The sequence below is a fragment of the Hipposideros armiger genome, unplaced genomic scaffold (genome assembly GCF_001890085.2).
Source record: "Hipposideros armiger isolate ML-2016 unplaced genomic scaffold, ASM189008v1 scaffold_8, whole genome shotgun sequence".
Classification (NCBI taxonomy): domain Eukaryota; kingdom Metazoa; phylum Chordata; class Mammalia; order Chiroptera; family Hipposideridae; genus Hipposideros; species Hipposideros armiger.
Genome location: NW_017731358.1, coordinates 2,556,953 through 2,569,024, shown reverse-complemented (window position 1 = coordinate 2,569,024; position 12,072 = coordinate 2,556,953). Strand labels below are relative to the sequence as shown.

General features: G+C 40.5%; 1 protein-coding gene across 3 annotated transcripts in view; it reads left to right on the top strand.

The window, feature by feature from the left end:
* SENP5 (SUMO specific peptidase 5) overlaps nucleotides 1–12,072 on the top strand; it is a 39,224-nt gene that overhangs the window by 2,395 nt on the left and 24,757 nt on the right. For 2 of the 3 annotated variants that reach the window (XM_019651627.1, XM_019651634.1), the window contains exon 2: nucleotides 4,416–5,953. In XM_019651627.1, coding sequence (XP_019507172.1) covers nucleotides 4,447–5,953 — 1,507 coding nt within the window. In that variant the 5' untranslated portion in view covers nucleotides 4,416–4,446. The remainder of the gene's footprint in view (nucleotides 1–4,415; nucleotides 5,954–12,072) is intronic. The other variant, XM_019651644.1, reaches the window with a different exon arrangement.

Here is a 12,072-nt window from a genome sequence, read left to right as displayed (position 1 = left end):
GCCAACTTTCTCTGGAACTCAGTTTGAGAGCTGGGCTCTGTACTGCCTGATTTAACTAAAGGCTTTCAGTATTTACTTTAAGCTTGTCTTTGAATTTTTAGTCCCTTTTTCTTTCCTTGGTTAAATTGTACTGTGTGACTGATTTAAAGAATTTGGTAGATGCCTAGAAAGGATTGACGGATCTGGTAACAGTGCTTCGTGTGTATTTTTCTTACCCATTATGTGAAACATCATGACTTTTTTGGGGGAGTGGGTAATATTTCCAGTTTATTAAGATAATAGACCATCAGGCAGAGTTGAGCATTTTCTTTGGGAGATATAGTCATTCTCAGATTATTCTTTGATAGCCTTCTCATTACTCTAGTAATACCTATTCTATGTTAGTAGTAGAGCCAGAAAAGGACCCTACATCACAAATCCTCTAAAAGAAAATGCTGAATTATTTTCTTTCTAAAAATGACTCATTTTATAGCATGTTAACTTCCTACAACCACATGAAAAAGAGAATTCTAAATTCACTGATAAAAAAAGCCATGTTAACAGATAGGTGGTCTATGAATTCAGAATCTAGAAAGACATGGTATGTGCCTCAGATGAAAAACCAAGTCACTAAGTCTCTAAATTCTTTTTTTTTTTTCAAAGATTTTATTGGGGAATTGGGGGACAGCATTGGGGAATCGAGGAAGGGGGAACAGACAAGTTGCTGTCCTTTTTGTTCTGCCTAGTAGTGGAGGATGTTGCTTCACTGGCCCATGTTGGTATTATCATTGCGCTCTTCCTGGGTGAGGCAGTTGCTTGCCGGCCATTGGATGGCCACTCACTGCGGCTCATGGCAGCTCATGCCGGCTGCCGGCCGCTCATGCTGGCTGCCAGCCACTCACGGTAACTCATGGCAGTCCACTGCAGCAGGGGCTGCAGCCTACACCATCGCCCGTGACTCATTGCAGCCCAGCTCCAGGTTAAGTTGTTGTTCACCATCTTAGCTATAGAGGGCGCAGCATCACTGGCCCTCATGTGGGATCCAAACCGGGGTCCTGCTGCTCAGAGCAGGCGTCCCAAGCCAACTCTTAACCAACACGCCACTCGGCTGACCCCGTTTTTTGTTTTTGTTGTTGTTGTTTTAACTTTATTGGGGAACAGTGTGTTTTTTCCAGGACTCATCAGCTCCAAGTCAAGTTGTCCTTCTTCAACCTTAGTTGTGGAGGGCGCAAGGTCAGTTCCAAGTCCAGTCGCCCCTTTCAATCTAGTTGTGAGGGGGCACAGCCCACCATCCCATGTTGGAGTTGAATCAGCAACCTTGTTGTTAAGAGCACATGCTCTAACCAGCTGAGTCACCCAGCCGGCCCCCACCCTATGACTTTTGATTAGAGCATTTAATCCACCTACATTTAAAGTAATTGTTCATTCTTGTAGATATGTAGTTATTGCTCTTTTATTATTCATATTTTTTATTATTTCCTTCTTCTTAAAGAGGTCCCTTTAACATTTCTGTAATACTAGTTTGGGGGTGATGGCCTTCTTTAGCTTTTTCTTGTCTGGGTAGCTCTTTATCTGTCTTTCAATTCTAAATAATAGCTTTGCTGGGTAGAGTAATCTTGGTTGTACGTCCTTTGATTTCATCACTTTGAATATTTCATGTCAATCCCTTCTGGCCTGCAAAGTGTTGAGAAATCAGCTGACAATCTTAGAAAACTCCCTTGTAGGTAACTAACTGCTTTTCTCTTGTTGCTTTTAAGATTCTCTCTTTGTCTTTAACCTTTGGCATTTGAATGATGAAATGTCTTGGTGTGGGCCTCTTTGGATTCATCTTGTGTGGGACTCTACACTTCCTGGGCTTATATTTATTTCCTTTGCCAGGTTAGGGACGTTTTCCATCATTATTTCATAGGTTTTCAATTCCTTGCTCTCTTTTTCTCCTTCTGTTACCTCTATGAAACAAATGTTGGTACACTTGATTTGTCCCAGAGGCCCCTTAAACTGTCCTCATTTATTTGGGTTCTTTTTCCTTTTTGCTGTTCTGATTGGGTGTTTTCTGCTACCTTATTTTCTAAGTCACTGATTCAGTCCTCGACTTCATCTAATTTACTGTTGATTCCCTCTAATGTATTCTTCATTTCAGTTATTATATTCTTTCTTTCTAAATAGTTCTTATGTTTTTTCTCTCTCTCTCTTTTTTTTTAATATTTTATTGGGGAATTGGGAGTGGGGAACAGCGTTGGGGAATCAGGGAAGAGGAACAGACAAGTTGCTGTCCTTTTGTTCTTCAGTCTAGTTGTGGAGAACATCGCTTCACTGGCCCATGTTGGTATTATCATTGCGCTCTTCCCGGGTGGGACAGTTGCTCGCTGGCCATTGGATGGCCACTCACAGCGGCTCACAGCAGCTCATGCTGGCTGCTGGCTGCTCACACTAGCTGTCAGCCACTCACAGTAGCTCATGGCAGCCCACTGCAGCAGGGGCTGCAGCCTGTTCCAACGCTGGCGACTCACAGCAGCTCAGCTCCAGGTCAAGCTGTTGTTCACCATCTTAGCTGTAGAGGGTGCAGCGTCACTGGCCCACATGTGGCATCCGAACTGGGGCCCTGCTGCTCAGATCTGGCATCTCAAGCCAACTCTTAACCAATGAGCCACTCGGCCGGCCCATTTATCTCTATTTTTATGTTTCCTGTCTGTTTGTTGAAGTTCTCCCTGAGATCATTGAGCATCCTTATAACCAGTGTTTGGAACTCTGTGCCTGGTAGATTGCTTGTCTCCATTTTTTTTAGGTTTTTTTCTAGAACTTTGTTCTGTTCTTTTATTTGGGACATGTTTCTTTGTCTCCCAATTTTGACTGCCTCCAAGTGTTTGTTTCTAGTGTTAAGTAGAGCTGCTATGTCTTCCGGTCTTAGTAGAGTGGTCTTATGTAGTAGGTGTGCTGTGGCGCTCAGTGGCACAGCCTTCCTGGTCATCTGAGCTGGGTACTCTGGGTATGTCCCTTGTGTGGGTTGTGTGTGCCCTCCTGTTGTAGATGAGCCTTGGTTGCTGTTTGCACATCATTGGGAGGGATTGACTCTCGTTCTGATTGGTTGTGAGGACTGACTACAGTGGAGGAAGTGTTCGGGGGCTGACCCTATAGAGCAGGATTCACTTTGGCAGGGTTTTGGTGCCTGCTCAGTGTGCTCTTTGGGTGTGTTGTCCCGGAGGTGGCTGGGTAATGCTCCAGCACAGTACAGTCTGAATCTGGCCACTGGGTGTGCCAGCCTCGGGGCCTTCTGGGAGGGGTCCCACCTCAAGCCAAGTTCAGCCACAGCCTGTGCCTGCCCAGGGCCACCTGTCATGAGCCATAAAGCAATCCTCAGAATACTGTCACCTGCACTGAGCTTAGAGGTGCCTGGAGAGGCCAAACCTCAAACTGAGGCCGCTGCTGCTAGTGCTGGGCTTAAGGCTGCTCAGCCAGAGGTACAGGACATGCCAAAGCCAGATGCTGCTGTTTGGGTTTAGTGAACCTTTGAGAGATTTTAGGAAAGTCCGCAGCATGAGCCAGTGCAGGCCATTTATATGGAAAAGCCACTGGAAGCAGCTTGGGTGAGCCCAAAAGTTAGGTAGGGCAGGGTCTCAGGGAATCATGGTGAGCAATTGTGATAGCCAGGTTGATGGAGACTCAGATAAGGGGGCCACTTCTGTCTGCACGCAGGGAGTGAGAGGGCTCAACAGAGAAACACTGGCTTCCGCCAGCTTCTTTGTCTGGGAGAAAGCTGCCCCTCTAGCCCTCACCCTCCTGCTAGACAACTCAGTTCCTCCCCATATGTCCCTGGCGCCTTTCAAGCTGCTTCCCCAGAGCTCAGAGTGAGTGAGTCCGTCAGCAAGTAAGTCCATGCGCAGGCCTTTTAAGAGGAGTGCCTGGAACTGCAGTCCCCCTGGTCTCACCAAGCCACAATCTCTGCTGATTTCCACAGATTGTGGTTTCCAGAGATTGTGGGGACTTCTCTCCCTGGTACTGAAACCGGGGATGGGGAGCCTAGTATGGGCCTGGGGCCCTTGCTCTTCCTGGGGGGACCGCCGCAGCCAAGATATCCCTCCCAATTTTTTTTTTAATTGGGGAACAGTGTGTTTTTCTAGGACCCATCAGCGCCAAGTCAAGTAGTTGTTTCAATCTAATTGTAGAGGGCACAGCTCAGCAGCCCATGTGGGGATCGAACTGGCAACCTTGGTGTTGTGAGCACTGAGCTCTAACCAACTGAGCAAACCAGCCGCCCCTCCCAATTTTTAATGGTCACACGCAGGTGTGGCACCAGCCCATTCTTCATCTCCGCACCTCCTGCCAGTCTTGAGGTGGCTTCTTCTGTATGTCCTTAGTTGTAGGGCTTCCTCTGTGAATACGTCTTTATGACCTTATTTTTAGGATAGAAATGTAACTTTTCTTTCTCTTCTTAACAGCTACATCCAGATCTCAGTATGCATCAGAAAAATGAAAAAACAGAAGAAAACTCTATGGAGGAAAGGAATCCGCATAGCCTTTTCTGAGAAATGGAATACTGGGTTTGGAGGCTTTAAGAAGTTCTACTTCCACCAGCACTTGTGCATTCTGAAAGCCAAGTTGGGAAGGCCAGTTACTTGGAGCAGGCAGTTGAGGCATTTCCAGTGTAGAAAGAAGGCCCTTCAAATCCAGAAAACGTGGATCCAGGATGAACCGTTTTTTGCTAAGACAAAGTCCAATGTGGCTGCTGAAAATGTTAATACTTTGCCCTCTAAAGTGAAAAGAAAAGGCACTAAACACTTCATTTCCTCCTCAAGGACACTTCTGAAACTCCAGGCAGAGAAGTTGCTGTCATCAGCAGAGAACTCTGACCATGAATATTGCGGAGAGAAAAGTCTCTTGAAGGCAGTTGCTGACTTACCAGCAAATAGTGTTTTAGGTCAGGCCATTGGTCACAGACCGAGGACAGAGCTGCAAGCTTCTGACTTTCCCATGAAGTTCAATGGGGAGAGCCAGAGTCCAGGTGAGAGCGGCACAATTGTGGTCACCTTGAGCAACCATAAGAGAAAGCGCTTTTGTTATGGCTGCTACCAAGGGCTGGAGCACCACAGGAATGGGGGACCCCTGACTCCAAAAAAGTTTCAACTTAACCAACATAGAAGAATAAAAGTATCTCCTCTTATGATGTATGAGAAATGGTCCATGATTAGATTTCGGTATAGGATTCTCAGATCCCAGCACTTCAGAACAAAAAGCAAAGTTTGCAAGCTAAGAAAAGCCCAGCAAAGCTGGGTGCAGGTCACTGGGGACCATCAAGAGACCTTTAGGGAGAACAGTGAGGGTGGCACTTGCAGCCCATTCCCTTCCCCCGAACCTAAGGACCCTTGTCAGCATCAACCGTACTTCCCAGATATGGACAGCAGTGCTGTGGTGAAGGGACAGAACTCTCATGTGCCTGAGGGCTGCACTAAAGGAAGCCCTTTCTTGGGCAAGGAGCTTAGTTTAGAGGAATCATTCCCTGATCACCAGAATGGCAGTGCCGCATACACCTGGGACCAGTCACCCTGTTCCTCTCCTAAGTGGGAGTGTGCAGAGCTGATGCATGACATCCCTTTACCAGAACATCATTCTAGTAATATGTTTATTTCGGAAACCGAAAGAGACGCTCTGACTCTGGGTCAGGAAAATTGGACAAGTACTGTCAATGATGACAGGGTAAAACTGTCGGTGTCTGGGGCAGAGCAGTCTGTAAGTAGTGTAGATGGGCTTGTGTCCGAAGAGACTGTTCAGATAGAGAGCTCATGCCAGATGGATGAGGATGGATCTCTCAAGCAGAACATTCTTAGTTCTAAGTTGCTGGACCACCCTTACTGTAAAAGTCCCCTGGAGGCTCCTCTGACGTGCAGTGAACTCAAACTAGAAAATCAAATGGGAGGTGGGAAGAACAGTCAAAAAGCATCTCCAGTGGATGATGAACAGCTGTCAATCTGCCTTTCTGGTACGCACTCTTCCTTTATTCTCCCCCAACCTCCATCCCACACTTGCTGTCTGTTATCCTTTCTAGGAATGTCCTGCTCTTTCTTCCCACACGTGGATTTCCTGTTAAGCAATCACACATTCTTCCTGAAGCCTTTTATATTGCTATATTATATAGATGTCCCATAATTTAATTCTTGATTGATGGACACTTGTGTTGCTTCCAGTTGTTCACTTCTATAAACAATGGTTCAATTAAATTACATCTTTATACTTATACAATTGTTTCTGTAAGTTAAATTCCTAGTAGTAGAATTGATGGTGGAAGAATACTCACACTTAAAAATTTAAGAGAATTGTTAAATTACCCTCCAAAAAGTTGAACCAGTTTACACTTGTTAAACTTTGCCAGTCTTACAGATCATATGAGTTCTTTGTTTTAATTTCCATTTTTAAGTTTAAAATTTGAACAATTTTTTTCTGTGCTTTTTGGCCATTTTTTGTTTGTATGTAATTTCTCTTTGCTATTTTTCTATTGGATTATTTATATTTTATTTACTTAATATATAAGAAGCTCCTATGTACAAGGTACTGTGCTAGTTCTAAGAATGTAGCATTAAACAGAATACACTTGATTCCTACCTTCATGACCTTAGTATCATTCTAGTTTTAAAGATGTTAAATTTTAATTATAAATGTTATAAGAATTTAAGTTTTTCCCTCTCAAAAGGTAAAAGCCTTAGTATTCTGACTTTGTGTATATTTTTGCTTAACAGAAAATTTCAGTTCTTAGATTGTAAAACTTATCTGTCTTTATGGCTTCAAGTTTTTACGTCGTGCTTTAAAAAGTCTAATTGTCAAAATCTACCCCATGAAGTAAGTTGGCGTAAGTATTTTTGGAAGACAATATGGCAGTATCAGTCTTTGACACAATCTCCTCTTGCAATTTATTCAAGATATGAAAGAGTACAAATATATTTGTACAGGGACATTACTTATTGTCTTGGTTGTAAACTAAAGACAACTAAAACAAATGTTTCTATGGCAGTATTAATTACGGCACATCCAGGCAATCATATACTATGAAGTTGTTAAGGAATAAATTTGATCATATTTTGAAAGCTGTATAAAGTGAAAAAAGCAAGTTGCAAAACAGAATGATGCCATTTTGTTAAAAGATACTTAGGCACATATGTAGGATGAGTACTGTACACAGGTGTGCACATATATTAGTATAGGACACATTGGACAGATATATCAAATTGTTATAAATAACTTTTTCTGGGGAATTAGGAGAGTTATTTCTTGGTGGTTTAAACAATTCTGAATACTGTTTTCCCAACCATTAAGTATGTATAAACAGTTTTCCCCCCACAAAAAGATACAAAGTATCTTGCAAATATTAAAAAACACTATTTCTGTTGTTTGTACTGTCCTAGAATAGAGACACATTTCCCTATGATAAGGTTAGCAACTATGATGCACAAGCCTGAAAAAGTTAGTGTTTACCTACAGATACCAATTAACTTACAAATATAGATGTAGCACTTCCAAAAACAATTGATAAATTGAATATGGCATACAGTAAAACTGTAGCATGCTGTGAGGAAGTAGGAAGTTTTACAGAATTCACATTTAGTGATCTGTAATGTAATTCATTATTTAAATAAGCTAAAGGATAAAAAGCATGGCATCTCAGCAAGTACTGAAAAGCCTGTTAATAAAACTCACCTTTCCTGTGTTTAAATCTTCGAAAACTAGGAATAAAGAAAATTTCCTTCACTTAGTAAAGACTATCTGTCAGAAACCAACAGCAGTTCCAGGTTTAAGAGGATAAAGTAAGCATCTGGAATCTCTTCTGCCTCCTACGAAATCCATAGAAATTATGAAAAATATATTAAAAACCCATATGTATCTCCATACTCAAAAACAAGAGTTTTGGTAAATGAAAAACAAATTCCCAAAAGGCAGAAAGTAGCATGACGGCCCAGAGGTCAGCCCCATTGGCAGAAGAAAAATTAGTGCAGGAAAATGGTTCAACACTGAGCGAGTCCAATTTCTTGAGATGGTGGAGGTAGGGAGGAAAGGAGCGACCCATAGTAAAAGACTGAACAGTGGGGAACCTCAACAAATGCACCTCTCCCTCCTTGTTCCACATATCTATAAGGAGGTTATCTGCTATCAAGCTGAAATTCTCTTCCCTCTACCCCACTTTTACTGAGATAAAATTGACAAACAGCGCTGAAATTCTCAGAACAGGAGATTGGTGGGGAGATACAGGATATTTCCCCCTCCCCCTGCTGCATTACTTGTAACACCTGGCAGGAATGAGGACCATCCATTTCCAGAAGAACAGATTATGGGGTTCTTAGCATCTCCAATCCCACTGAAAATAGTACAAGGCAGAGCAACAGCTACTGCACATCATAGCCCTCCCCTCACCCATCAAGTTACTCAAGTAGAGATAAGCCCAGAATCTATCACCAAGCACCTGCGGAAAGCCAACACAATGAAAGAGACAAATTCAACAAATAAAAGGACTAAACCTAAGTAATCAGAATTAATAGAACAAGCAGGGATCAATATAGGGTAATTAGCATGGTAGATGTTCCCTTCACTGACTTCTACAGCATTAGCCAATATTAAGTTCCATGGTATCCTGAATGCTGGTTTTCTCTAATATAACTGCACAGTATGCTTAGTGCGGTGGATTTATATATTAAGAGCCAGTTGTACTTATTCGAGCTTACTTATTGTATTTCATAAGTAACTGCCTTATTACCCAGCAATTCCGCTCCTGGGTATCTATCCAAAGAAAGCCAAAACACTAATTCAAAAAAATATATACACTCCTATGTTTATTGCAGTGCTATTCACAATAGCCAAGATATGGAAATAACCAAAATGCCCATCGATAGACGGTTGGATAAAGAAACTAGTACATTTATACAATGGAGTATTACTCGGCTGTAAAAAGAATGAAATCTTAACCATTAACAACAATATGGATGGACCTTGAGAATATTATGCTAAGTGAAATAAGTCAGACTGAGAAAGACAAACCCCATATAATCTCACTTATATGTGGAATCTAAAGAACAATAAATGAGCGACCAACAGAAATGGACTCAGATCTAGAAAAAAAAGCTGCTGTTTGTCAGATAGGAGCAGGAAGAGGATGGGGGAGACGGTGAAAGGATTAGAAAGCAAATTAGTAGATACAATATAGTCAATGGGATATGAAATACAGAATGAGGAATATAATCAGCAATGTTGTAGAGATTATGTAAGGAGCCAGATGGGCACTGGACTTACCAAGGAGATCACTTCATAGACTGTGCAGATGCATGACCAATGTGCCGTACACCTGAAGCTGAAGTAGAATAATATTGTATGTCAACTATAATTATATAATATGGATAATATATACATATTATATAATTATATATTATATACATTATACACACACAGTCACGGGAGGGGGAATATAGCATAAGGAAGACAGTCAAGGGTATTGTAACAGTTATATTAGATGTCAGAGAGGTAGTAGCTTGGGGGAGGGGATTTATCACTATGATAGGTGTAAATGTCTATTATGCTTTGTACACCTGAAACTAATTAAATAAATAAAAATTTTAAGTAATTTTATTAACTATTGCATAAACTGATGGATTATGAGTGTAAAAAGAAAATCATTCCCATCAAAACTAAGTTGGATGCTTTGCAATGACAGTAGTTAGTTGCTGAAAAATTTAAAAACTTGAGGGAGGATATGAAAATCTAGGATTCTGTATTCAGATTAACTGTTTTGGAAGGAAAAAATAGATTCCTATATCACAATAGATTGTAGATGGATTAAAAACTTAATAAGTACAGACATAAAAACTTGTACACAGATGTTCATAGCATCACTATTCATAATAGCCAAAAAGTAGAAGCAACCTACATGTCAAGGAACTAATGAATAGATAAGTAGAATTTGATATATCTATACAATGGAATATTATTGTGCCATAAAAAGGAATGGAGTACTGATACATGTTTCAGTGTGGGCGAACCTTGAAAACATGCTAAGTGAAAGAAACCAGAGTCACAAAGGCCACACCACATACCTTATGAGTCTATTGATTTGAAATGTCCAGAGTAGGCAAATACAGAGATAGAAAGTAGATTAATGCTTGCCAGGGGCTGGGGAGAGAGGGAAATGAGGAGTGATTGCTAACAGGCACAAAATTTCTTTGTGGGGTAATGCAAATGTTTTGGAATTAAGTAATGGTAATAGCTGTACAACTCTGAACATACAAAATTACTGAATTGTATATTTTAAGAGGTTGAATTTTGTGGTATGTGAATCATAGTTCAGTAGAGCTGATAAATATAAGAGACCTGTTTTATAATCTCATGTTGCTAAGACATTCTAAAGCAGCGGTTCTCAACCTTTCACAGGGGTCGCCTAAGACCGTTGGAAAACACATATTTTCGATGGTCTTAGGAACCAAGACACGGCTCCTCTGTCCGTCTCCAGGCCCACATGCAGATAACGCCCACATACGAGTACCTACCCGGTGACCCCTGTGAAAGGGTCATTCGACCCCCAAAGGGGTCGCGACCCACAGGTTGAGAACCGCTGTTCTAAAGCATGATAGGAAACTCAGAAACAATAAAAATATACCAGTTTGACTTCCTAAGCATTAATATCTTGTATATGTATATAACAGAAGTCTTAAGTGAAAATTTGAAGTTTTAAATCTGCATGTCCTTTGACCCATAAATTTTACTTTTAGCAAGTGTTCTGGGGAAACAATAGAACAAGATGTATAAAAGGTTTTAATTTATTTAGAGAGCTAAAAATTAACAATTAAATGGTCATCAGTGGGGAATTGGTTAAAATATGGCATACCCATTTGATGGATTACTAGATTGTTTTGAATTGACTTAGGGAAAAAATATAACATGATGTATTGAATGGGAAATTGCAGCTTCAAAAAGAGTAAGTATAGTATGCTACTTACATGTTTAAGAAATACATGTTCATAAGGGCATAAAAGTTCTAAAGGAATTATGGGGTGACTGCTGCTTTATTTTAAAATGTTTATGGTCATGTATTAGAAAAAAGAAACCACTTCTACTTAAACCTTGTTCTCATTTCAATTGTATAAAAGTGTTCAACCCTATTTTCTTCTAGATTATTAATGTGTTATTTTTCCATTTAGCTGGGGAAAAGTAAAGATGGGTCCCTACCTCATTTTTATACCAAAATTGATTTCAGTTGTGAATAAATGATTTAGTCATTAGTTCTAATATTATTGATTGCTTGATTCAGTCATCTTTTCCCCATGGTTATGAGATGCCACCTGACATTGGGTCCCTTTCTGGACTTGGTTTCTCTATTTCTATGCCAGCACTATTCTGCTTTAACTACAGTAGTTTTAGAATTTGATGGGACTAGGCCCTTGTTTTCCTCTCTTGCCCCTTATTCACCTTTTCACTTCAATCCTTTTCAAAAATTTCTCGGGATTTCTCACACTTTTGTCCCAATTGATTTTTTTTTTCAATTAAAAAAGCAAATACACCATAGCTTTTGATTGGTATTGCATTACATTTATAGATTAATTTAGGGAAAATTACATTTATTATGATATTAGTTTTCCTGTCTAAAATTACTCCATTTATTTTACCTATACTCCTTACTAGAATTTTATAGTTTTATTTACTTAGGTTTTGCACATTCCTTAAGTTTTTTTCTTAGATATTTCATGCCTTCCTTATTTTTGACTTCTGACATGTGCCCTATATTTTGTTGGAGAACCAACGGGTTGCATTTCTTATGTGCACAACACAGTGAACCCCATTCCACATTCAGAGTGGGATGTTCTTTCAAGAAAACATTGTTTAACACAGTTGGTTTAACGTGATGAATAATTTAACTTCTAAAATAACACCTCTGGTTTTATTTTTCATATTGTTGCCTTTTAGACTATGGTTTGAACTGCAGCTTTTTTTTTTTTAAGGTTTTTATTGGGGGATGGGAACAGCGCTGGGGAATTGGGGGAAGGGGAACAGACAAGCTGCTGTCCTTTTGTTCTTCAGTCTAGTTGTGGAGGACGTTGCTTCACTGGCCCAAGTTGGCACCATCATTGT